Source organism: Psittacula echo, assembly GCF_963264785.1.
Source record: "Psittacula echo genome assembly, chromosome: 12".
Taxonomy (NCBI): Eukaryota; Metazoa; Chordata; class Aves; order Psittaciformes; family Psittacidae; genus Psittacula; species Psittacula echo.
Window position 1 is genome coordinate 11,870,336 of NC_137747.1, and position 27,021 is coordinate 11,897,356.

At 45.1% G+C, this 27,021-nt stretch overlaps 2 protein-coding genes across 7 annotated transcripts; one reads left to right on the forward strand and one right to left on the reverse strand.

Moving 5' to 3' along the window:
- Positions 1-113: 113 nt before the first annotated feature.
- Positions 114-16,498, reverse strand: ERGIC3 (ERGIC and golgi 3). Of its 6 annotated transcripts, none has more exons than XR_013957857.1 (14): positions 16,339-16,498; positions 16,161-16,231; positions 15,557-15,644; positions 14,731-14,850; positions 13,848-13,941; positions 12,889-13,054; positions 12,133-12,190; positions 5,675-5,706; positions 4,923-5,019; positions 3,560-3,624; positions 2,538-2,674; positions 1,542-1,597; positions 970-1,088; positions 114-892 (listed from the first exon to the last, which is right to left on the reverse strand). XR_013957857.1 is itself a non-coding variant. In XM_080627723.1 (13 exons), the coding sequence occupies exons 1-13, from the start codon at positions 16,424-16,426 to the stop codon at positions 1,027-1,029; spliced, it is 1,134 nt and encodes a 377-aa protein (XP_080483849.1). In that variant the 5' UTR covers positions 16,427-16,498; the 3' UTR covers positions 114-1,026. The 6 variants fall into 6 exon arrangements, 4 of the variants coding, with proteins under 4 accessions (XP_080483849.1, XP_080483847.1, XP_080483848.1 ...); XR_013957858.1 differs by having other exon boundaries at positions 970-1,112; XM_080627723.1 differs by having other exon boundaries at positions 114-1,088.
- A 6,004-nt stretch (positions 16,499-22,502) lies between these two features.
- GDF5 (growth differentiation factor 5) lies at positions 22,503-25,579 on the forward strand (the record flags this gene model as incomplete). The annotated part of the gene is made up of 2 exons (XM_080627581.1): positions 22,503-23,136; positions 24,711-25,579. 2 exons carry the CDS (start codon positions 22,503-22,505, stop codon positions 25,577-25,579), a joined length of 1,503 nt encoding a protein of 500 aa, XP_080483707.1.
- Between the last annotated feature and the right edge of the window lie 1,442 nt (positions 25,580-27,021).

A 27,021-nucleotide genomic window follows, 5' to 3' on the forward strand; every position in this document is an offset into this window, starting at 1 on the left:
AAAAAGACAAAAAACCCAATCACCATGATAGCTACAGACTTTGCCACAAGTGTGTTTTTAAATGAAAATTTCAAACAGTACCAGCATCAGTTCAAATCAATTATTCTTCCAAATGCTTTACCAAAACACACAGAGAATGGGCTTTATTTCAAAATATAAACAGAGGGGAAGTGAAAAACACAATCAGAGTTAAAAATCAGTTAAAACTCCAGCTGTTTTTTTGCTGAAACATCAACTTGCATCTTCCCTAAAAGCAATCTGGAGCAACTGCAATGCCCCACGGTACAGTAAGGACATCCCAAGTGCCATGCCTCACCATGTTGCCCCAGGACAGCTAGAAGGAATACAGCACATTGGCACAGAGGTCTGGCATACAGCATCAGCACTCAGACACGTTTCTAAGAAAGCTTAAAAGCTAGATGGTGTTGCTACAAAGCTTATTTGGTGGCAACTTTAATCCATTCCAAGTCTCATGACAATACAGTACATTATTCCTGGAGGCAAACAGAATGCAGTATCTCCAGCATCTCCTTCAGGGAGTGGGGTGGAACTGTATGAACATGGACTGACACAAAAGGGAGTTTACAGTAGGGTCTGCACAGCTAGACAAGATGGCTAATCTTTATAGCAGCAAGGTTCAAGCAGTTCCATCTACCTATTAATGTCAAACAAGGAATGATGGGACAGGAACCTAAGTGTGGTCAGGGCCATCTGGAAATTCAAAGCTTCTTCTCCTGTCCGCTCAGATCACTCGTGTTTCAAAAAACCTGTTTAGTGCTCCTTAGAGGTTTTTCTGTGGGGTCACTGCTTATTTATGTTGTCTTCCCAAGTTCGATTTTCTTCTGGATGGCACGTGCTGAGTGATAGATCAAGGAGTCAATGAGTCCTGCAACTAAAAGGAAAAAACAAATGGATCAAGCCAGACATCCCTCAAAGAGAGAACAACTACCACAGAAATCAAACACAAACCCTTCTGTCAGTGGAAAGGAATTCCAGCTCCTCCAGACAGAAAACAGATGCTGCTGCTCAGAATAAGGTGCTCATCTCATGAGGACAGACAAGATCCAGCTTGCAGGACAGAGGCGACCCTGCTTCTCCAAAAACAGATCTCTCTCACAGAGGTAAAAATGAGACAAGCCAAGTTGTGTGTTTACTGATGAGTGAGAATAGCTTGGAGAGAAAGCTGATGCTGAGCTTTATGCAATGTCATTGCCCTGACCCTCCTTGTCAAGGCCATGGTTCCCATGTCTCATTTCACAGTAACCTTAACAGTAAGCTACTTTACCTGATGCTGTCCTTGACGGATGCCCTTTACCAGAAACCATAATGTTTACTCACCAAGGACACAAAGCAAAATAAATTGATGCCTTTAGTTCTTTCTGCGTATTTTCCCCAAATCTCTCCAGCACTGAAGGAGACTATTAATTCAATGCTTGTTTGGGACCACAGAAAAGCTCAGAATGGGTCTCCTGCACCACAAACTCCAGACTACCCTGCATCCATTGAGGTGGCTTTCACAGGACAGGAACCTGAACTCCTACCTGTAAATATGCCTCCAACGATCGCACAAACTCCTGTGAGAAAGTGTGTAAAGGACCTAGAATGAAGAAAACAATTTGAACAACCAGCAGGAGCTCAGATACTGTCAAATAAGTAACAATTAACTTATAAAAACTAATTCATAATTATAATAATGTTCATCATAGCACATAAGTATGCATTATATAAATACTAATAGATGACAATTAACAGATTTAACAAATATCCCCTATTGCCTACAGAATGGAGTTTGTCACTGATACTTTTACTGAGCAGCACTGGGCAGCATTAGAGCAGTGTGCCCTAATGAGCTCAACAGTAACACTTGGAGGCAAGTACTGAATTTATAAACCTTTTAATCCCGAAGATTTTATCCTTTCCTACCCAGACAGAACGCACAGCAGACTTCTGTAACTCAAACGAAATCCCTAAGCATCTCTTAATATACTTTAAGGTACAGTCATTGACTGTCTCTTATTATGATCCTAAAAGATCAAATAGCTAAAATACCTTCCATTCCCCTGTAACTACACGCCTGTGATTAATGGAGGACCTGAAGAAAAAAAAAGAGGTTCCACATTGACTATGACACGTAGAAAAGCTATAGCAAACGCAGATTAAGGAACCAGGTTGGAGCTGCTGGCGCTGGTAAGATGGGTATGCTATATAAATCTAGTCTTCACACTCTAAAAAAGACTTTGAGGAAATCAGTTTGATCCAAGAACCACTGTATCAGACTTCTGCTCACTGCTCCAATTTCCTTCTGCATCTAGATACTGGATTAAAATGCTTCAGATACTATCAGAAAACCCCCTATCCCTTCCAGCTGCTCACATGGAGAGGAAGGACATTTTAGAGTGCCTCTTCCTCTCCACTGACTGGGAAGGGGCTCGGATGGCTTTCAGGCATTTGCATGGTCACGTATAAGCAAGGATGGAGTTTTAAACTATGCAAAAAGACAAAATCAATGAAGAATGAATTAAGCAGATGTCTCTTACCTGTGTTTCTCCGTCAGCTTCACCATCATGGGCGAAAGCTCATAGAGCACAAATACGCCAGGCAGGCCCTGGTCTCCTAGTAGCCCGTTGGCTATTTTCTCATGTCGTGTAACTGAAAATTGGTTAGTCCTTACCACCTAGCAGGAAGCAAACACAGCAAACATTGTTTAGTTAACAGAGGACAGGAAAGGCTACTACTAGGCTACTAAACCATGTGTTAGGTGAACCATATCATCGTAGCCCTGTCCACTCATTTGTGGGGGCCTTGACAAGTGGTTACAAAGGGTCTTAAACAGCACCATAAGGATCAGGTCTATTACTACAGGCTAAACATTAAAGCCACAGCTAGACAAAGGACAAGTGATGCATGTGTCCCCAGACTGGACTGTTTTAGTCTCTGCTGGCAGGTAACAGCATAAGCTGTCCCTCTTGACCTCAACCCCAAGAACAAACCATCCTATACCAAGACACAGTCCACCTAAGCATGTTTCAAGAGACTGCACTTAGGTGAGAAAGCCATATATACTCAAGAGTGAGGAAAGAGGAAATAGTACAAAAAGTCAGGAGAGTGCCAGGGCTGCAGAAGGACGCAGTTTCTGTTCTCAGGATCTTCGCCTCACCCTGGTATCTCCTCAGTAATGTTTTTATCCTACCTGTTCCAAAAGGACATATTCTGAAAGCAGGGCTGGAAAATCTACCCACCATCTTTTGAAGGCTAAAGGAGATTTTAAATTGGAGATAAGCTGATCTTGGGTTATTTCCCAAAGAACACTTTTAGGATTTCCTTACTGCTTTGTATATACTCTCAAGTATACACTATGGGATTCATGAGGGAACATGATGAAAACACATGATCATTTTGAACTAGGTGGTATTGAGAAGGCTGAAATCTGCTTCAACACTGCTGTGACATTACAGGTAATATTACACCACAGACACTGTTATTCTTGCAAGGGTGGTGATATGAAGAAAGTCAAGCAGATTGTGTTGCTTGCCAAAACAATAGGGAAAAAGGTACTTACTTCACCATCTACTTTCATATACACCGTGGGAACCACTTTGACAAAATACTGAAACATCATGGAAGCTATAAGCAAAGACAGAGAAACATAGTTAATAACCCTGGAAGAGCTGGAAAGCTTAACTGACAGCTTAGGTAGACACAACCTGGGTTTGTTCAACTTGTTACAGAACACCCTTTTGCACAACAGCTTCTGGGGGTTTTCAAGGACATTAAAGTTACTGGCTGACACGAGCTTTTCTTTTGCCGAAGTGAATCTCGTTCCTGTCCCAACCAAAACCAAAACTACAAGCATTTTGGCCTTGACTAAATTGAAAACTTTCTACAAACCAGTTACTTTGCTATTGTTTTACCACTACAACTTCTTGAAAGCTTTTATTCTGGCACACAAAAACCTTTATGTTTAATGTCGTAACATCATCAAAGAATTACTCCTCATTAGTCCTAATTCCTCGAGGATTTGCCAACAGGTTCTCCAAGGCCCAGGTTGGAAAGCTTCAGCCTACAGACAGAATTTTACCAGCCAGCTACAGGTCCTCTCTCACAGTTTGTTACTCCACAGAAAAACTGGGGCACCACGATTGTATCAGGGATTATGACACCTTTTCATTTTTCTGTATTTTATTTTAAGCCCCATCCTTTGATTTGGGTTTAAGAATTAAAATTGATGGTGGAAAAATTAAAGGAATGGATTCAGGGAGAATTAACAATCCTACCACTGCTTCAAAGCAAACAACTTCTTTCTCCAATTTGAGTATATACAGCACCCCAAGTACCTGCAAACACAGACTTTGTAGACCTCAGTGGATCTAAACAAATAACTGATGTCTGCAGTGGTTTATGAAGTGGAAAACGCACACGAGCAGGCTTCTGTAAATAAACCAAGATAACAGTTTGAGCAGTAGCAGCATGAGGAGAGAATTGCCTTTCCTTCTCCAGCCAGCAAACTGGAGCCATCTAGAAAGATCAGCAATATTTCAACCTCACTGCTGCTGTTCAGCTGTTACTGTTGGGCAGACACTACAGATCTCCAGCAACTACCAATTAGGCCTTTTTTCTCTATGCTGCATCTTCTGGTTATCTCCTACTGCCCACAGCTAGACAGGACTGATGTAGGCATCTAATAATGATGTGCTGTACCTGCTGTTGGGCATCCACGAACACAGAAAAGAGAGATCTTTCAGAAAGCTCACAGAATCAAAACATGTCGGCAGATTTGTTCCAGATGAATGGAGGCAGAAAGAGCACAAGGTGGAGGAGTCCACATTTTGCACAATACTGTCAAGGTTCTTGTTAAGGACTGGGAACTTTGCTCCTTGTTAATACAGCTGTTTAAAAGGAGATTTCTCTCAGCTAGCTTTTACCTTGCTGTGCAGTGACGTCCGTCCCATCCAGAGGGTTCACAATGCCTGGATAATCTCTTCCAAAGGAGAGATGTTTGATATAGTGCGTCATATTGATCTGAAATGGAAATGCCAATACTCAACTGCACAGCATCCAAGGTGCAAGATAAGTGGCCTAAAATCAATAATTATTTGTATTTTTCTGAGTATGGCTCTGGAACAGAGAGGTCCTCCCTTACTCTGTGCGTCCAGACAGTAAATTCCAAAACACTTGCTAATCTTTTTTATTCATGGAAGACTCCAAGATCAGAATTTCTCCTTTCCCTCCTGGAAATCGCCAGACACGGATGCCCTTCCTACCCATCTATAGAGCAGGCTCTCCCACCCACTCCTCTGCCTGCCTCTGCCATAGTTACAGCATGCTGTCAGCTGCCTCGTGGCACAGGCATGGGTATCACCTGCTTTCATCCCAGCACAAAACAAACTCCAACAGATTCAGAAGCAGTTGTGAAACTGTCAACCTTAGAAAACTGGGAAGCACAAATTAAGGAGCAAGGCAGTCTCAGGTAGAGGGGAACAGACTTGCCAGGCAACGTGCAGATGTCCCAGAACGTACTTCAGAGCCCTGTGTGAAACCTTCCCAGGTACTGCTGACACTCACAAAGCCAAATCCAGCCGGGATCAGAACACTATGATCTCAAAGGAGCAAAGGGGAGGAAAACCAGAAGGAAAACAGATGAAGAAAACTAGAACACTATCTTGGCAACACTTACATTATCAAGTCCGAAGCTCTGAAGATCATGAACTGTAACAGAAAAATAGTGTAACAATATAGTTCACACTCTGGTAACAAGCAGATCTATTTACCTTATTCTAGCTTATAAGGGAGCTCCTCTCATGTCCATCGCGATCTAAAACGGCAAGAAAATCGCCTGTGTTTTTCTCTTGCTTGCAGTAGGGCATGTGACAGATGAAACTGCTGCAATTCCCCTCCTGACAGGGACTAGCAACTGCTACAGTGAGGGAAAGGAACTTTAATTTGGGGTTACTTCAAATTAGGTATTTCAGTCCTCACCTGAATGTATTCTTAATCTAGGGCAAAAACAAGATCCCAGGGGCAAGCCAGGAAAACTGCACTGTTACCTCAGTCACCACTTGACACATGTAGCTCCTCTCTACTGTAAAACACAGAGGCACAACAGATCTGAACTAACAACTGAGCAGAGCATGTGCCTTAACATCAGATGCAAGTGCCCTAAAGAAATTATCATCATCTTGGTGACTCCCAGCACTCTGCCTATCAGCCTTGTTACTGCTGCCTGGAGAACACACTGGGATAGGAAAAGTCTTTGTGGGGATGGCGTGAACCAGGAATCTGCCAAGCACTGGTGGGGCCAAGGGGACTGTCACCGATGCTAGGGCTTGGGGAATTTGGCCTGCCCTGCATAGAGCAGTATGACAACACCAGCAGGGGCACATATCCCCAGAAGGCATCTAGCAAAGATACACGCAATGGAAGGCTACAGGTATCTTTTGGTTGGCTACTTATATTTGACTTCATGCAATGCCAGAAGCATCAGTCTCAGGGTGAAAAATATAACTTACAACTTGATTTCAGTATTGCTCCTACCAAGCTTAGCCAAAGTCACACAACGACCTTAAAGTAGCCAGACACCATGGCACATTTTACCAGGTAAATTCACACTCAGGAAGTGAGACCTCACCTTGCACCTTAGCAAAGAAAAGCACACTTCAAAATCATAGGCTATTATTCTGGGAGCTGATGGAGTCAGATCACCAAATGCTGCTCCTTTGAAGGGCTTCCGATACACAGCCTAGCACAAGACAGGCTACAAAGCTAAAGAACTGATCGGAACTAACTCGCCTTTCCTTTAAAACATTCACTTAACATAAGTATGCTGTCAACTCAATCTCTTTTCCATTAACATCTTTCAATAAAACACCAGAAGCTTTACTTGTATTCCTATAAAATCCCTACTAAACCCAGAGAGATATGCATGCAAAACTGAGAATACACAGTTAGGAAAGAAAATGCTAAGCCTGAATGATACTCCTCCTAACAATTTGGGAGAGGCCCTTGCATGTCACAGTTAAAATATTCAATGCTCAGAAACTAAGGCTGCAGTCACTTGAATTAAGCAATGGTTCTGCATTACAAAGAGCTCAGAGCTGCAGTGGCTTCAGACAGTCCTGTTGCTGACTCTGACAAGCAGGCAAACCTATCACTACCCCTAGCACAGTGGTTTGTGTGCCTCAGCTGCAGCTGGAGCAAAGACCTCATCTGGCTTTAAAAAAGAAACTCTGACAAAAAATTCGGAAACAGATGTGAAATGGTGGGCAGGGAAAGGGAAGAAGGGAGAAGTGGCCTTGGGATTATGCTGTGCTGGTTTTCTTAATGGTTACCTGCAACACCCTGCTTCACGCTGCAGCACTGTTTGCACTTAAGTGAAGAGTGCAGTGGCTTAGCCTGTTTAGACAAACAGAAGACCTTAAGAGACTTTTCAGCTAGGACTGGAGACTGTCATTCCTGAAGAAACATAAAAACACACCTCTTCCTTCCTGTAACTGCAGGTAAGTGCCTAGCAAGACAAAATAAAGAGACCTGTAAAACACCTCAGGTTTGTCAAGAAGTCTGTTTGGCTTTGTATCAATTAGTTTCCTTCACTCTTTTAGGAACAAAGTTTTAAGAACTACTGTCTGAAGAGTTCTCCCCCATTTCTGAACTGAAAAACCACAAAGCCTCCTCAGACTTCAAAATGCAGTCCTTTAACTGTAAAACAGGTTAACAGCACTTAAGGCCACTCAGAACTCTGTCAATAAACACACAAAGACTGCAACAAACCCAAGGCACAGCTACTCAAACACAGCGCTCCAAGGTGAGCTGAGAAACCACTTGCAAACTGGGGATGACTTTCCTACAGCAAAATACCTCACAGGAAGAGGATGAGTGGCATAAGGATGCATTGTGAAGAGGGGACTGGGGCAATCAGCAACACAGAAAATGTTACAGCTAGGGGAGGGAGCGAGCAAATCCGAAAGCCCTTTACCAGATGTTCCTGAGTTGAAACGCCACATCTCAACCTGGAACGATCACCCTTAAAAACATCCAATGGCTAATAACCACACAGAAAACCTCCTACCAAGTATTCTGAGATTAGCATGAATTCCCAGGAGAAATTCTCTAGTCCGTTGTACAAATGAAATTCAATGAGATCATTACCCCATCTGAGTTCAAAAGGCAGAAGTCTCTCCCACTTGCCACCATGTCCCCCTCAATTACATTATCTGCACAGAGCAGCTATTAATCTGCCAACACTTTATCTCCAATACTCATATATTCAAATTGATTAAGACAAAGATTCTCAACCTTTTCAACCTGGTGCCCTCATTTACCACATAAGAATGACCTGGGATGCCTCTCCTTTTAGCTTGCAGGAAATCTTCTCAACTCCCAGCCTAGAGCAATAGCTCCTCTCAAAGGAGATTCATGGGCACAGCAAATAATTGAAATTACATTAGCTCTGTAGTAAAAGTTTTGGAAGGGACAAAAAACAAAGGATACAGCAACACTTACTCTCAACAGCGTGCACTGCAAAAATGAGCAGAGTAGGAGAGAAAAGAGAAATGATACAGAGATTCAGATAGAGCAGCATTTAAAACATGTACCAAAAAGGAGAAGAGTAACAGCTTTGCTGGTGTGCTATCTAGGCAAATGACTCCCTAGCTAGCCAAAGGACTGATACAGGGACAAGCAACCATTTATAGTGTAACAGAGAAACAAAACTGCAGGAATTAACTGTCAAAAGGAAAAATACAGTGGGATGCCCATATATTAAGTGAGCTTCAAAGCAGCATGCCAGAGGACAATGCTGGTTATAGTTAAGATTCTTTTTCAGTCTTAAGATAACAGAAAGGTCATTTTAGAAGCAATCAAAGCTATCCAGAAGTGTACTCCAGATTCACAACATCAAAGTTCAAAGCTGGGTAACAAGTTTTTGTCCTTAATCAGTCCTGTGCTTCTTTCATCACACCTGATGTACAGACAAGGCAGCAAACCATGAGGTTGCTGTTGCTCATTCCACTGCAATATCCCAACATCCTGGAAGGATGGAGGGCAGGTGAAATGCATGTTTGGATGGCACAGCTCAAAGGAGGTGAAGTAACCTCCATTTTTGTTTGCCTAGGAAAACCATTCACATGTACTCAATACTGTGCATGACTAACCAATAACTGTGACAAACTTACACCTCTTCACATTTGGGCCTCTGAATCCTTCACACAGCAATTTCAACCCCCTTTGCCACATGCTATACCCCTGATGGTGCTTCTACAATAGCATGGGTTTTGGTCTGGAGAAGTATGAAAAGTATGGAGAGCCTTCAGATGGCTGCTTGAAAAAGGCTAGGCATTCCAAACAACTGTTATGACTGGAGTTCTGGTGGATTATAGTGCAGTGACAAATGGAAACATCACATTTGTGGTCTCCAAAACAGACTTGATGTAGCTTGAAAACAGTTTGTCTATCTGCACAGGAATGGGTGAGACTTTGCATCTTTCAGCACCAAGACCATGAAACGCCTAAAGGAGCTTACCAGCATAAAAAAAAAAGTCCTGAGCAATGCTGAAGATGAAATAAGAATCTCATCCTCCTGTATCCAGTTTAGGGATGAAAATGATTTATTCCCTGGCAGACACCACTTTGGGTCAGAAATTAGAATGAGCTCACACCTTCCACCCTCTGTGGAAGGAATAATGTACAGGTGATCTACCACGGGATCAGATCTCCTCCACACCAAAATAGTGCCCTTGACTGATGGGGATTGAGTACCACACTGATGGGCAGGAGAAGAGCTCAGATGAGGATGTTATACCTGTAGAAGGCCTGTGCAATAGTTGCAGCCCCACAACAAGTAGGGCTCCAGGAAAGGAACAGAGAAAGACACTGCAGTGTCTGCAGAAAAAAAGAATTTGTCACTTGCTTTTGATCACCAGTGAGAAGATATCAAGGGACCTAAAAAATGACAACTAGTCTTCAGCCAAAGACTGTATGTCCTTTTGACATTCACCATTCAAAACATTAAATGTAATGTCACACTTCAAAAACTTGATTAAGGTAACTGCAAACATTCTATTAAACCACAAATATTTTCTATCAAGCTCCTGCTAAAGATATAAGGGAGCAAGGTCCCTCTCACTGTAAGAGAAGACCATGTTCATGACCACCTGAGGAACCTGAACATTTTGTCTATGGGACCTGACAAAATGCATCCCAGTATACTGAGGGAACTGGCTTATATAGTTGCCTCACCACTGTGCCTGGGAAAGTCATGGATCAGATCTTCATAAAAGCTATGTTAAGGCACATGAAGGAAAGGGAGGTGATTTGAGATAACCAGCATAGCTTCACCAAGGGCAAGTCCTGCCTGACCAACCTAGTTGCCTTCTACAATGGAATGACTATATCAGCAGAAAAGGGGAGAGCTATTGATGTTTCCTGTTCGGACAACTGTAAAGCCTTTGACACAGTCCCCACAACATTCTTCTCTCTGACTTGGAGAGAGATATGGATTTGGAGTGTGGACTATTCAGTGGATGAGGAATTGGCTAGACGGTCACATCCAGAGGGTGGTGACCTTTTAATAGGGCCTGAAGCAACAGGACAAGAGGTATCATAGAATCATAGAATAGTTAGGGTTGGAAAGGACCTTGAGATCATCTAGTTCCAACCCCCCTGCCATGGGCAGGGACACCCCACACTAAACCATATCACCCAAGGCCTCATCCAACCTGGCCCTGAACACCACCAAGGATGGAGCATTCACAACCTCCCTGGGCAACCCATTCCAGTGCCTCACCACCCTCTCAGTAAAGAATTTCTTCCTTAAATGTAAGGTAATGGTTTTTAAACTAGAATAGGGTAGATTCAGACTAGATACAAGGAATCAGGGCAGTGAAACACTAGTACAAGTTGCCCAGAACAGTGGTAGATGCCCCATCCCTGGAAACATTCAAGGCCAGGCTGTACAGGGCTGTGAGCAACCTGACCTACTTGAAGATGTCCCTGCTCCTTTCAAGGGGGGTTGGACCAGATGATCCTTAAAGGACTCTTCCAGTCCAAATCATTCTATGATTCTATAAGCTACTGCTATTCTGGACACTGTGTATGTACATGTATACTTGAAGAAGTCCTTTGTAACTTAAATTTTACTCTAAAAGTTCTGAATTGCTTTAAAATTCTCTTGAGGCATTCTCCAAAATATCCCTCCCAGAGATACTGATACTCAGGTCCTGGATTGAACACCTTCTCTGGGACTGGTTTACAGCAGAGTAGCAAAGTTCTGGGCCCCTCAGTTCCAGTTCTGGGCCCCTCAGTTCAAGAAGGACAGGGACCTGCTGGAGAGAGTCCAGCGCAGGGCAACTAAGATGATTAAGGGAGTGGAGCATCTCCCTTATGAGGAAAGGCTGAGGGAGATGGGTCTCTATAGTTTGGAGAAGAGGAGACTGAGGGGTGACCTTATTAGTGTATATAAATATATAAAGGGGGAGTGTCACGAGGATGGAGCCAGGCTCTTCTCAGTGGCAAACAATGATAGGACAAGGGGTAATGGGTACAAACTGGAACACAAGAGGTTCCACTTAAACTTGAGAAGAAACTTTTCTTCTCAGTGAGGGTGACGGAACACTGGAACAGGCTGCCCAGGGAGGTTGTGGAGTCTCCTTCTCTGGAGACATTCAAAACCCGCCTGGACACATTCCTGTGTAACCTTATCTAGGTGTTCCTGCTCTGGCAGGGGGATTGGACTAGATGATCTTTTGAGGTCCCTTCCAATCTCTAACATACTGTGATACTGTGATACTGTGAAAGTTTTATGGAACAAATGAGACTGTTTCAGAGCAGTCTCTCATTCTCCTCCAAGTTCTTCCCCACACACGTGGCAGCACCTCCAGAAACCACTTTTCTATTTGTCCATGCTGGTTCTAAACCTTTGTTACAACAATTCAACATCTTCCCCACTGAAGCAGTCCTTTACTATTATGGAGAGCAATGCAAGGATACTGTGACCCCAAGGCAGGGGGGTTGGAATTAGATGATCTTTAAGGTCCCTTCCAACCCAACCAGTTTATGATTCTGCAGTCAAAGAAATTCAAAGAAAAAGGTCAGGTACACTTGGAGCTACAGGCCAATAAACAGGGAAAGACAATACTTTACCATGTACATGAGACTGTTGGAAACTCTTTCCTGGTGCAAAGTGAAAATTTCCAGCTACCTGCAAGAAAGAGTAATCTTTCATTAAAAAGTCTGAATCTATATAAATATAAATACATACTGATGCTGAAAATAACTTTTATGCAAATTACTTCGGTGGACATAAAAATTAGAAGGAGGAATTTACTGGGAGGGAACTGACTGTTGCTGCAGGTAAAACAAAATGGTCTCACAAAACAGGGGTTGAGAGAGTAACTGCGAGGACAGTGAGCAGTTAATACAATAAGCAGCGGTGATCCAGTGTACATAGCCACAATAAGAAGCTTCATGTAAAAATAAAGCACTAAGGTGCTTTAACAACAACCTCTGCTGGCAGGTTGCTGGTTTCTGTTATCTTCAGCATCCATCAGTGACCTCTGTTTTAAGTAGGGCAGTTGGAAACATCCAACCTCAGAGAGGCTGCCTCTCCTCCCCAGAAACCTCAGCAACATGACTCACTAGCTAGACAGTAGGAAAACCGAAGCTTCTCCAGCCAGCATGCTTCCCACTAGCCCACACAAGCAACCACAGGATTAGCCCCTTCCCACCACTTTTCCTGACTCTCCTACTGAACCCATTCACAGGCACAAGCACATGCTGAGCCCAGGGGTTATTACATTCCAGGCCTGGGAACACCTACAGCTGGAGAAGGAGAGGAACTTTGCCTTTTCACAGTCCTCACACTCATGCAGCAGGTTCACAGCAAAACCCATGTCTCACCTTGTTGACCTCTAGGAAACCATACACTTGGCAGCCCTCGTTCTTCTGCTCTTGCATTTTCTGGCTAAACCCTTCCCTCTTGCACTGTTCTATGCTATCCGGGTTCTTGAAGGCCCAGCCTCGCCGCCTGTAGGCTTCTCTGACATCATCACAAGTGTTACAACACCTGCAAAAGCACAAACACCATCTTCCCATCTTTATCACTTTGAATCCTTGACAGATTCTTCTTCAACGAAGCAATAAAGGAAACATCAGGGACCAGATCTTGAAATGTGGCCCAGTGTTCCTAAAGGATCTTGAGCCTCTTGATGTACTGAGATGTTGGCACGAGGATGCAAGCTGGTTGAATGCAGTGCTTGAGTTTGAAGAGGGCTCTGCTGTGCAGTGAGACAGCCAAGTCATTCCTTGACAAAGAAATGTGCTAAAAAACCAACATCAGTGTCCCACGGCTCTCAGCAGTTTGGCACTTCCCCATGTGAACAAAGCATCTACCTGCTTCTACTCATCCTTTCCTCTCTTTTTCAGGCTAACACTGTCAAAATGGGCAGGAGGATTAATGGCAAACTTTTTTCATTACCTTTCTACCACTGGATAACACCTTAGTCACAGTGAAAAACAGTTTTCTTACTTGGTTCTCCCCTCTGGACACAAAATAACTCCAGAAAGGATATAGTTTGCTGAGATATAAGCTTTGTGCTACTGCAAAGTCTGTGCAGCTTGCACTGCCCTTAAACAGGCATGTAGAAGAATTAGACAACTTAACTCTGCATGCTCTTCACAAGCAGGAGTGCAGCTTCTAAAGGCATAACAAAAGCCACAACAATTCTCATCATTCTCTGCACACATGCCCAAGACGATTTAATTCCATAGACTTTCACAGACATTTGGAAAAGAAAAGAAATGCAACATAACAGTATGAATTCAAGTGCTAAGAGGATACAAAAAGGTGTAGACTCTACCGAATGTCCTCTGACTCTGCCCCATAACAGCTCTCGCAGCGATCGGCATCCAGAGAATTTGGATCAAACACTTTTTCTTCTTCTTTCCCCAGCTCTAAGAGAAAAGAGGATTCAGAGTGATGAGGCAGGCCTAGAAAGGGTATCTTGTACTCTTGTCCTGCTCAACCGAGTAACATAAATCAACTAATTTACTTTAGGCTGTTACACAGAATCACACTAGCTCCCACAAAATAAGCTCATGTTTGCAAGGAAACGCTTGGACATTACTACTGTTAGATGGCAACACCTGGCCACTGTTGTGTCTAGTTTGTATTGAAGGACAAAGATGAGTCCTAATATGAAAATAACACAAAGGAGAGGTTTCTGTAGCCAGGGACCACATACTACAACTTCTAACTGATAAACCAACTAAAATACATTTATCAGGTGTGCATTAACATGAACAATGCAATAAGGTGCAAGTTTAGGCTTAAGTTTAGGCTCAAGTGTCCAGTCACTGGAGCCTTCCCTGGAGAGAGGATCCCTCCTCCAACCAAGTCATCCCATTTGTCAGCCCACTGCGATTTAAAGACACAACCACAGCCCAGGTTTGCCAGAACAGCTGCTGGACTTCCCATTGCAAAAGACCATTAACTCAGCAACTGAAATGCATCCATGGGTCCTTGTAACTTGAGAGAGACCAGGCACGGATTTGCCTCGCACAAGCAGCGAGTACAACTGGAGTTTGTCTGATCTGTCATTTTAATAGATTGGTGTGCTACAAACTCTGCAAGACTTTGAGGTATTTAAATGCCCTTCAGCTGTCACCTGTTCTTCAAACAGGCACATAGTGATGGGAAGACTATGAGAGCACTCATCCAAGCAAGGCAGAACAGCATCTCACCGTGTCTCTCGGCCTCTGGAGTCACACGCTTGCCAGCTTTATCCAAACGTTGCTTAAACAGATTGTGCTCTACATCCAGCTGCTGCTCTCCTGCTACATCCATGGCATCGATGCTCAGGTCTGAAACCAACGAGCAAAGAAAGCAGTTGATGACCACACATTTGTTACGGCCTGGGCCAGGCTGAGGAACCATTCAACCAGAGAAAAGACAATCTTTCAGCAAGGGGAACAAGAATGTGCCAGACTGACAGCTTCTCTGCACAAAACAGCAGAGCCTTCCAGCCTCTCTTGCCTTCTAACACCCTTTTAGATGTATCGAAGGAAAAACCAGTAACATATCTTGGCTGGTCAGAAGGAAGTCAGACTCGCTACATCAAGCCCAGTGCATTGCCCAAAGGAATTACTACAAGAGAACAAGCAGCAGGGCATTACAGCCAGAAGTACAAAAATCACAGAAAAGTTTTGCCTCCTCAAGTAACTCCCAAAGGAGGCTCTCGAGGATTTCAACACCACCGCAGCCACAGCGTGCATCCCAAGTGAACTCTGCCACAGCTTTTTCAGTATGACTGAACTCTGTGACCAATTACAACACCATACACAAGTGTAAAGGGGATTTATGCATGTTATCCTCATTTATAATCCAGACAAATAGCAATGCCTCACTGGAAGCACTGCTTTAAGTGCCCAGCCTGGCTGGAAACACAGTGCAACCACAGTTCCTCCCTGCCCGTGACACAAGCAGCAGTGCAGTGCTCTGAAGCACCAGGCACACTGGGCCTCCCGGCAAGGAGCAGCATCATCCCCACTACTCAGAAGTTTGACTCACAAGCACAGGGCATATGTGGAAAAATAACATCAAGATTGATCTTCAGTTTATCTCCCCTCGATTTGTCCACGTACAATTCCGGATGAACCTAGGAGCAAAGGAAAAACACAGAGCCCTGTTCCACTTGGTAGCAAATCAAAAGGCCTCTTTCCCTCCACCGCTCTGGTCCAGGAGCTGATGTTTCAGAGGTGGGATCTGGGAGACACGCGAGCTGCTGCCTCCCGCACCAACCAAGCGCTTGCCACTGCAGAGACTCTTACACAGCTCCTCCTTTGGGAACCTCAGCGCTGGGGGGGGGGGGGGGGGCACGGCAGGTCCTGCTTGCTCTCTTTGCCCTGCCCGTGGCCGGCGCAAGCAGCGGGAGAGGCTTTGAGACACTCATCAGAGGAGGCCACAAGACAACCTCTGCGACAGCGGCTCTCGGGGAGGGAGGGAGGGAGGGAGGACGCGAAACCCCCAGCAGAGCCGCGGCGGGTGAAGCTGCTGCCAGGAAGGCCGGCAGGAGGCGGCGGGGAACGGCAGCCGCAGGCCCGCCTCTCCGCCGGGGCACCGCGGGCACGGGGCAGCCCCGCCGGGAGGCCCGCCCCTCACCGCCGCTACTCACCTCCTTCGTGAGGTAGTACTGCAGCTCCGAGAAGAACAGCACCACCATGATGAGCCCGCTGACCACCGTCACTGCCGGCGAGACGAGAACCGCCGTCAGCCCCGACGCGGCCCGCACGCTCCCCAAGGGCAGCCCGCCTCGGCCCGGGCCCGCCGCTCACCCGTCCCCCACCGCTCACCCAGCGCGCCGCCACACGTCTTCACCCGAAAGTCTTCCAGGGTCTTGGGGAAGGCATCGAACCGCTTCAGCCGCCACAGCGACTCCATTGCGCGACCCGGAAACAAACCCGCCTTCCGGGCCTGCGCCGCCTCAGCCCCGCCTCCGTCCCGATGGGCAGCGCGGCCTGGAGCAGGCGGGGATGGGATGGGCGTCCCGGGCTGTTCCGGGGCGGGAAGGGAAGGAAAGGAAAGGGCTGGGCTTCGCTTCGCTGTCGCCTCTGCCGCAAACGGGCGCGGGCCTCTGAGGGGCACCCGAGAGACACCGGGTCCCGGCAGCGGGACAGGACCCGGCGCCGAGGCCCAGCGGTTTTCACGCGACACCCTCCCGCCCGTCACTCGTCCATCGTTGCCCCCCCGGAGGCTGCGGGGCTCGTTCCTGACGCCCCTTGGAGAACATCCGAGCAGCCACAGCGCTGAAGCACATCCCCTCGGGAGAGCAGCAGCGCGCTTTGTGCTGGAGCTGGGAGGGACGGAGGGAGGGAAGGGAGAACCCCACTTTCTTGCCGCACTTTCCATCGCTGCCGGGTACGCTTTCCGCGCCTCGTTTTGATAAAGCCTCCATTTCCCTCCCTCCTCACAGGGAGTGGCTGGGAACTCCGGAAGCTAAAGCGTGCGGTAGCTCGCAATGGCTTACTTGTGCAAGCAAAAATCTAGCATAGTCTTTCCCCAGGCCACATATTTACCTACTGCTTGCTTCTGCCAACTGAGCATGTGCAGAACATCTCCTGTTAAAAGCAAGGAGAAAATTCCAAACCTTCCACCTTACACTTCCAGAGGGATGACTTTGGCCTGTTCAGGGCGCTGGCTGGCAGAATGCCTTGGGAAACATTACTGAAGGACAAAGGGGTCCAGGAAGGCTGGATGCTCTTCAAGATTAAAAGCCTCAAAGGCGCAGGAGCAGGCGGTCCCTATGTGCCACAGATCAACCGGCGGGGAAGAGACCAGCCTGGCTCCACAGGGAGATGTTGCTGGAACTCAGGGAAGAAGAGAATCTATCCCCTGTGGAAGAAGGGACTGTCACCCAGGAGAAGTACAGGGATGTTGTTAGGTTCTGTAGGGAGAAAAGTAGAAAGGCACAGATGAAACTAAATCTGGCCACTGCCATAAAAGATAATGAAAAGTACTTTTACAAATACAATAGCAATGAAAGGAGGGCCAAAGAGAACCTCCATTCTCTGTTGGATACTAGGAGAAACCTAGTGACTGAGGATGGGAGAAAGGCTGCAGTGGTTAATGCTGCCTTTGCCTCAGGCTTTAATAGTCACACCAGCCATCCTCAGGGTACTTGCTTCCCTGAGCCAGATGACAGGGATGAACAGCTGACTGAAGTCCCCATAACACAGGAAGAAATTGTTAGCAACCTCCTGCTTCTCCTAGACGTACACAAATCTGTGGGCCAGGAGTGCTGAAGGAGCTGCCAGAGGAGCTTCCTAAGCCACTCTCCATCATCTGTCAGCAGTCCTGGTCCAGTGGGCAGGTCCGAGAGGACTGGAGGTTGGGCAGCGAGACACCCCTCTATAAAAAGGGCAGGAAGGAAGACCACTTGCTTCCCCATACTGAACAATTGCAGAATGTCTTTTATTAAGAAACAAAAAAGGAAAGTCAGGAGTCCCTGCCCACATGTAAACTACTTCTAAATGTCAAGAGAACAAACCCACTCCTCTGTCCCACAGCAATAAAAGAAGACGGTTCTGGGAAGGGTACAGGACAGGAACGCGTGGTGCTGCAGCTGCTCAGGAAGTGAGAGCTTTCTGGCTCCTCCCCTGGTTCTGCAAGGCAGGTACTTGATGCCTGCAGTGTGCATAGAACTCCTCCTGTGAAGAAAACACAAGGATTTCTTTTTGGTCTCCAGTTTGGCCAGGACCGTGGTCTATATTTGACTTATACTAGGTCTGTATTCAACTTCTAGTAGGTCTATACTGGGGGGCTGCTGCCCCTGGGATGTGTCAGAGCCTCCTCCCACCAACTAAGCCTCTGTTCTCACCTGTCTAGAAGCAGGCATCTTGTGCTGGTGAGACTTGGAGAAGGAAGATCCACTTGCACCTGGCAGCGACTGATCACTGTGGAGCCCCAGTTTCCTCCATTGTCATTCCACCTGCACATTGGATAGGAGAAAGGGTCACAGAAACCTGCCACCAAACAAGGAGAGAAAGGGCCTCTCAGGCAAAAATATTAGGGGCAAAAAGCACTCAGTGTAGACTACGGACAAGAAAGAGCAAGAGGAAACACTTCCTGACACACAGGAGTCCAGTGTGTGCGTATGGGGACACCGGAGCAAAAAGGGTGGTGCTGGAGTGAATGTGCGTTTGTGAAGGCAAATGAGGTGCCAGAAGAGAAGGAAAACACAAAGGGTGTGTCCAAGGGGAGAGTGGGAGAGGGAAGGGAACAAGCAGAGGACCCCAAACTGCTGTCTGTGGAGACGTGTGGTGCTCCAGAAGACTGTGAGGCTCAGCATGGGCAGTGAATGCCTGCTTTACCTCCTCAAGAGCCTTCTTGAGTTCAGCATTGAATTCCTTCAGCTCAGTGCTGGCAAGTTTCAGCCTTGCAACTTCTTGCTGCAAACTTTCCAGCTGCTGTGACAGGAGCTTCTTCTCCAAGAGCCACGATTGCTGCACTCCTTCTGCAGTAGCCTGCTGCGTATTCAGAGAGGTGGTTACGTGAGCTGGTGCCACACAAAGGTTAGAAGGTGCTAAGTCCCTTCTTCCCCTCCTGATCCACAGCCCAACACAACAAATTCTCTTCCCAGGGGGAAGAGCTCAAACTTCTGCCCATGACTGCCACTGGAGCAGGAGGTCAAATCCAGTGCAGAAAGCAAACACATATAGATGGAATTATTGAACCTTTTCTTCCCTGGTTTGCAGCATGAACAGAACAGACTGTAAATAGTTAAAGAAACACTGGCATGGGAGAAAAATCTTCAGGAATCAGTGACAGCCTCTGAAACCCCAGCAAATACAGCAACAGGCAGGAATCACTGCCTCGAACAAGACATGTAAACGACACTGCCTTAAAAATTAAAAATGAGGAAGTGGAAATGCAGAGGGAGAAAATGCAGATGCTGCAGAAAGAGGCAGCACAGGCAAAAGCCTTGCACCAGTCTCTCACTCATGTGGCTGCCATCCTGTCAGAGAAGGAGGGACAAATGAAGTTGTACTGGGAACAGATGCGAATACTGGAAAAGCAGACAGAAATGTGTGAAACTACTCTCAGTCAGGTTATTAAGGGATGTAACAGAGAAAACCAGAAGATGGCATCCCAGGAAAAAAGACACAAGACCTGGAAAAGCAGTGAGAACTGCTGGGGACTGGTGTTGGCAAGCTCAGCAAAGAGCTGGAGAAGAGAGACCAGGAGATCAAATTCCAGGAGGGGCTGGAGCCACCCAGCTACTTGCTGGGACCCTGACAATAATTCCCTTTGGAGATCGAGTCTGACATGGTGCTTAGACAGAAGCAGACACTTGGAGATCTTATGGAGCAGTACTTCAGGAAGTTAGGAAAAATTGAGGCAGTGTAAAATGAGGCACTCACGCAGCGGCAGTGCTGTATGTGGAAGGGCATCATATTTATAGATTGAAGTTTTTGTCTCATTTGACAGGAATTTATAGCAGTAAATAAACCTCCCTCCTCATCTTCTGATCAATAAGCTCGAGGTCATTCAGCCATTTCATACAAAGCAGGTTTTCAGAGCTCATTCCGTAACCCCTGTTTTGCAATCACTGCTTCAGAAGACGCTATCCCCAGTCCTCAGTATTTTGGCTTTTGCCTAGATTTTTAATGATCCTTCAACTATGTTAAAATACATGGAGCTGAATGCATCTCAGTTTAGGTTTCCACTGTGTTTGGGATGATTATCTAGACAGTTTTCATAGTCAAGAGAGAAACAAAAGATACAAACTAGAACTGTAGAAAGTCACACTTAGCAGTGATCTGGCAAATCCTTCATCACCTTGCATTAACTTGCAGCTACATGCAAGGGAAAATGTTTTCCACACAAAACAGGGTACAGGACTCCCTGCAATTGTCTGTTTGGAAAGTGGCACAGCTCCTGTAGGCATAGTCTTAGGATCTGGAGAACAGGGTGCAATGCACTCCCAAGGAGCAGGGACCAGGGTAGTCCTTCCCTTTCAAGTCCCTACGCACACTGTGTGAGGAGCTGCATTTACAGAATGGGCCAAGAAGGACAAGTGAGCTGTGTGAACCAAGTTTGATAGAGTGACAGAGCTCTCAAAGATATTAAATTCTTACAAGTGTTGTGAAACCTGGAACCTGGATAGATGAAAAGTGGGAACTCAACATTTAGCTGGTTTTGTGGCCTACTGTCAAGTTAGTCAATACCCCCCTAGGGCAGAACTAGACATGGCACACTGCCTTTCACCCAGCAGGAAGGTGGGCAATATGCAAGGATAAAAGGATGGCATGTTTGGGAGGGACACAGCATGGAGTCATTGTAATGCAGTGAAAAGATGCTTTATTTTGATGGGAATATCAAAACTACAACTGACATGAGAGGAAGGACCATTAGATCAGAATCAGGAGGACTGGCTTCTGGATCTACCTTATTTGTGAAATATGTGAAATCGCCAAACTCTTCTATCCCTCAGTTTCCCAATCAAAACAAGGTAAAGCATTCAGAGCTCCTCATATAGAAAGGGCTGCAGGTTGTTATTTAGGAAAGTAGTTTGGTGTTTCTGATACTAGTCAGGGTGGGCAATGCTTCAGCATGCACAAATCAAGCTAAAAAGTCTTGTGTCTTTTCCCTTTCTTATTGTCTCAGAAATAAAAACATCAGTGCAGGATGAGAGAAGGGTCCCATTAATCCCTGTTCAATCCAGCCCAATGCCTCATTTCCCAAAGGCTCATTGAGAACAACAGATCAAATTTAAAGCTTGTGAAAGACCCGCTTGCTCCACGCTCTTCTATGGCGGAAGCAGGAGGGCAGCCTTGACACCTCAGTACCACCAGCTCCAACCACCAGCCCTCTTGTGCCGCGGGGTAGGCGGCTCTTGGCAATTTTACACCTAGTTTTGAAACAAAGGCCAGTGTTCAGCAGCCTCTGGAGGAAAGGCTGTGTTGGGGTGCTGGAGACGGAGGCTGTTGCCTGCAGGGTGCACTGCCGCCCCATGCTCGATGCCCATCCCGCCGGGCATCCCCAACCTCCTCCTCCAGCTGGGCTTACATGGATTTTCTCTTAAAGCAGAGCAATAAATATGCCAAAATACACGGACTGCAGGCATGGCCGTGTGCTGTTTGTGACAAATTAAACTTTACTGAGTGCCGCGTTACTAGCTCAGCCCTTCAGTCACCAGAGGACAAAGTGAAGCCACTGTTACAGCTCTCTGGAAAAAGAACAAGCTGAATTATACTGGGATATTTTAATGTATGTGTCCAGGGGACTGCATGACAGATCTCAGCTGTTGATCGCAGTTTGTCCTGTTTAAATGTGAAGTTCATCGAAGGCTAAGGTAGAGGTCGTATTGCCACTTGAAAAGGCATCCTCTGGAGTGTTGAGCCTGTGGAGCTGTTTCACATGAGGCAGAGTATGACTCATGCTAATGAAAAGGGTAAAGAAGATTTTTTTAAAGAAATATATCGCAGTTAAATTAGTTCAGACAGCATGACATCAGAGAGTAATTAAAGAGGTTTGTTGGAATTCCGTTTCCAATTCCTGAGTTCAGGTTTGTAAAAGATTTCTGAGCACCTGCAGGTCTCTGTGTGTGAAATATTTTCACTGGAAAGGATTCAAAACATTAAAAAAACCTTTTAACACAGAGGCAGCATTACGCCATTCTTCCTTCTTGGAAAAAAAAGCCCTTGGATTTAAACAGGACTCCTTCAAGTTTTCAGTCAGTTTTACAGAAGAAAACGAGGTGGTAAACTTTCTCTTTTCAAGAACAAGTTCTTTATAGCTGCTCACTGAAATCAGGGGAGACCGTGTCTGAGTACATGAGCACTTCCACTATGGGACTGGATACAAGGATTGAACAACAAGATTTGAAATGTTTTCATCTCAAACGAAAACCATTTTTGCTGACTTTAGTTTTTAATTTCTTTCATGTTTTCTTCTGCCAAACTGGAGGAACCTTTTCTGATTTTTTCTTTAGTGGCATTCAGAGGAAGACCAGAGGATGAAAATCCTGCATTTTCTCACTTTACTGCTTTGGCATTTGACTTGGCTGTCTCTGGATCTAGTTCCTGGAGCACTGAGTAATTCTGAAGTAGGCCAGAGTAATCCAGGATCTAAACTAGGTTTTTTAAAAGCAGAAGGAAAAGAGAGGAATCCCTCAGCACGGGCAGGTTCACTGAGGACTGCAAGCCATGGATATAGTACTGGGACCTCAAAGGCTAGGACTAAAAGCAGTGCTGTTCAGGCTGGAGCTCTGCTGGCCAAGAATGATGAATCAAAGAAGGTTCTCTCAAGAACAGCAGCCACGGAGGGCAAGGTAGGACATCTCCCCAGCAGACCTGCTGGAGTAAGGACAGTGACTCCAAAGGTTCAGAATCTTAGCAGCAAGGTGGCTTTGAAAAAACCTGGCACAAGCAGTATTGACACTGATGCTTTGAAAACCAAAAAGACTAAAGAGCCTGTAACCCAGAGGGAACCCAAGGAAACTTTCCGACATCCCCCTATAACGCCACATGAATACATGCTCTCTTTGTACAGGACTCTCTCAGATGCAGAAAGAAAAGGTGTTAATGGAAGTGTAAAACTGGAGGCTGGACTTGCCAATACAATAACCAGCTTTATAGACAAAGGACAAGGTAAGAAAGGAGCTCGTGTGTGTGTGTTTATACAGAGAGAAGAATATGAGTGTGTTTATACATGTGCAGGGTTTTAGAAAATAATCATCCTTCTTTAAAGTCAAATAGCTCTTTCTAATGGAAATCGTACAACTTTGCTGCAGGTTTTGTCCTCCTGCCTTATCTTGGAGAAAGCAGTTAGAGGCAGAGCTCGATGGTTGTGTGGCAGCCAAACAAAACATGTAGGAAATATTTTAGATGCATATTGTTGAAAATCAATCTGTCTTTGCATGCTTAGGTGTTTAAAAACCTTTTACATTTATGTCCTATTTACTTTGCATAACTGACTCCTGGAAGCTGCTAACATTAGATTTATTGTAAGCATGTCTAAAAACACAGGATATGCTAAGAACAGGACTATTCTGTGAAGAAAACCCACAAGTTCCAGTATCGATGGGTCAGCCTGATTTGTTCAAGGTAGAATTGTGAGGCACTACACAGGAGTCATTATAGCGCAGGGTGGGTGTAGCTGTCCTAGCTTGAGGCTCATGCTTTCAGGTGCCACCAGCCTTCTCTCCACCAAAGCCCACAGCTCAGCACAGACTAACAGGAGTTGTAACTTCTGGGACTCCACAGTTGGGGTTCAACATTCAAACTTCTTTTGAAACTTGGACTAGTTCTGCTTTCACAGCAGAAATAACCAGGCTCCCAAAGAATTACGTTCACCTCACCACTGTGGATGGGGAGCCCCATGTTGCTTCCAGTGACGTTAGTAAGAGTTTTGTCCTGTATTTAAGGAAGCAACGCAGGCTACAGCTGATAAGGTGGATGGTGATGGAAACTCAGCCAGGAATGGATTTGTTTGCCATTCAATTATGAATAGCTTGTTTTCTGGGAAGGGATGATACGCTGCTCACAGGTACTGCATTCAGGTTCTTGGCTCGCCAATGGAAGGCATTGTTAATGTGCTGTCACTAAAATGTTGGCTCAGCCATGTTCCTTGTTAATGCTGCTCCAGAGCTTGAGCAAGCAAATGTACTGTCAGGTTAAAGGGAGGTGTGTTTTTCTGCCCAGTTTGAAGAAGTTGTGAATCATGTGGAGTTAATACGGCAGTTATCCTTGTGTCTGGCAGTTCCTGGGGGATGTTGGGTTTAAAGGACTAATTCACTATTGTATCATCTAAGGGTAGATTTGCTCATGTTTGGAACCAGCATGAGGCCTGGGCACCATTGAAGCTCTGTTCTGGTAATTTAAGTAGGATGGAAGTGGTGAATAGGCCTAGTGAGTGCTCAGCCCTGGAAAAGGACTATTTTTCAATTGGTCAGCTGCCACTTTGAAGCTAGAAACGATGGTGAAAGAAACGAGATTTCTACTAAGAACCTCAGAAACTCATTTCCCTCTTGAGTCACTGAATTCTTCTGGGTCCCTCACAAAGCTGGTTCCTTAGACCAAAACTGCTCTTTCTGTTTGGTGAGCTAATAATGGAAACTTCTAGGCTTATGAGCAGGCTTTAGGAAAACCATTAAGAAGTGAATAACTGATGCTGATCTGTGCTTGATATGCATTTAAACACGTGTGTGCTTTGCTTTTTTTAGATGAGCGAGCGCCAACTGTAAGAAAACAAAAATACATTTTTGACATCAGTGCGTTAGAAAAAGATGGTTTGCTGGGAGCAGAGCTTCGAATACTGAGGAAAAAGCCCTCTGAAACATGGAAGCCTCATTCTTCTGGAAAAGCTTCCCAAGTGAAATTATTCAGTTGCTCTACAAACAGACAAGCAGCAACCCTCCTGGACTCTCGGACTGTCAGTATCACAGATACACCAAAGTGGGAAGTGTTTGACATCTGGAAACTTTTCAGGAACTTTAAAAACTTGGTTAACTTGTGTTTTGAACTGGAAACTTTTGACAGGGGGAGAGCTGTTGATCTCAGGAGTGTGGGATTTAACAGAACAGGAAGACAGGTCAATGAAAAGGCTCTCTTCTTGGTATTTGGGAGGACAAAAAAAAGAGACTTATTCTTCAATGAAATCAAAGCTAGATCTGGCCAAGATGACAAAACTGTTTATGAGTACTTGTTCAATCAGAGGCGGAAGAGAAGAGCTCCTCTAGCAACACGCCAAGGGAAGAGGCCCACTAAGAATCTGAAGGCAAGGTGTAGCAGAAAAGCTCTCCATGTGAATTTTAAGGATATGGGCTGGGATGACTGGATAATAGCCCCGCTAGAGTATGAAGCATATCACTGCGAAGGGCTTTGTGAATTCCCCCTTCGATCCCATCTGGAGCCCACCAATCATGCAGTGATCCAAACATTAATGAACTCAATGGACCCAGAATCGACCCCCCCAACTTGCTGTGTCCCAACCAGGCTGAGTCCTATTAGCATTCTTTTCATTGACTCTGCAAACAACGTGGTCTACAAGCAGTATGAGGACATGGTGGTGGAGTCGTGTGGTTGTAGGTAGCAGAACAGTTGCTCACATGGGTATGTCATGAAAGATAATATGACACATTGAACATACACTCTCCTCAAGCAAGGTTAACAAGATTTCTTACCTTTAGGGGAAGTATGTTTACAAGGATGTAGCAATAAATCCAGTGCTTCTGTATGTCTCTCCACCATGGGCGTATTTCAGTAGCGTTTGGATGCTGGCATGTAGCTTGACATAAGGCTTGTGTTGGCAACATGAGACTGGCTCTAACTGAAGTCCATGATAGAGAAGATTATACCTCCACACCTCTAGACTGCCTGCTTTTAGTGTCAAGGTACTAAAAGCAGTAAATATAGTATCAGTGGGCTGTGGATATGACCTGTTTGATTCCTTGAACAATGTTTTTGTGACTGAATTTATGTCTGAGTCCCACGTGCTTTGTCCATTAAGAAATGTAAGAAAAGAGTCTTGATGTCTACAGGAAAAGGTTGTGTTCTGGTGTGCTCCCATCTTGGTGTAAATAGTTACACTGTAATACTATTTCTTTCTGATTAGCTCTTGAAACTACGCATATATAAAAAACGAGTCGTTAGATATAATATGTTTAGTTTTAAGTTTTACATGGAGATAGGTGATGCCAGAGGTATTTGCTTCCATGTATATTTTCCTCCAAGCTACATATCTTTCTTAAGTATCCACCTTTCCATTGTTATGTTATATATTACTCTGTATAAGGTCCAAGTTGTTCTCAAATGCTCATAGTAAAAGTGTTCCATTATGGCATAAGATGTAATAAATTATTGACACAGTGCTACATTGTATCTAGCTGTTCAACTCTGCATAATTATAATGCTATTAAGAAATTGGCTTTAATGTTTTTGTACAATAAATACAGGTGAAAGGGACTTTTCAGCGCAGCAGGATACCAGTGGTATGCAAAATGTGTCCGTGTGTTTTGCTGCCACTGACAGAAAGAAACTGTGGAAATATTGGAAGAAAGGTCTGAAAGTATGGCATGGTTTGACCTGGTGGGGAATGATACTATCACTCAATATATCTGGGGCAAAAATGAGATATGTAGATGATTACAAAAAGGCTCTGATATTCTTCTGTTCAACCCTGCAAGGGCTGTGTGCTTGCCTGTCTTCTTTATCTATTCTACACATGGATTATTGATTTATTGTGGGATTGCTCTGTGTATGTTTCCACCTACAAAATGAGGTTAAACTGTGGACAGGCCATAAGAACCATCAGAAGTTATTGAAGTAGCTTCTCAGTAGTATAAAATATAAATCTAAGGTTTCATATTGTTTCATCAGAATTGAAACCATCAAGTAACATGAACTCCCATCTGCACAGCATCACTGGTGGGGCTAATGGCAGGGAGCTGGATATGGCCCAGGGGTCCTCCTGGTCAGTACCCCAGACTGGACCTGCTATGGCTAGCAGTAAACCATCCTAAATTCCTGGTCAAT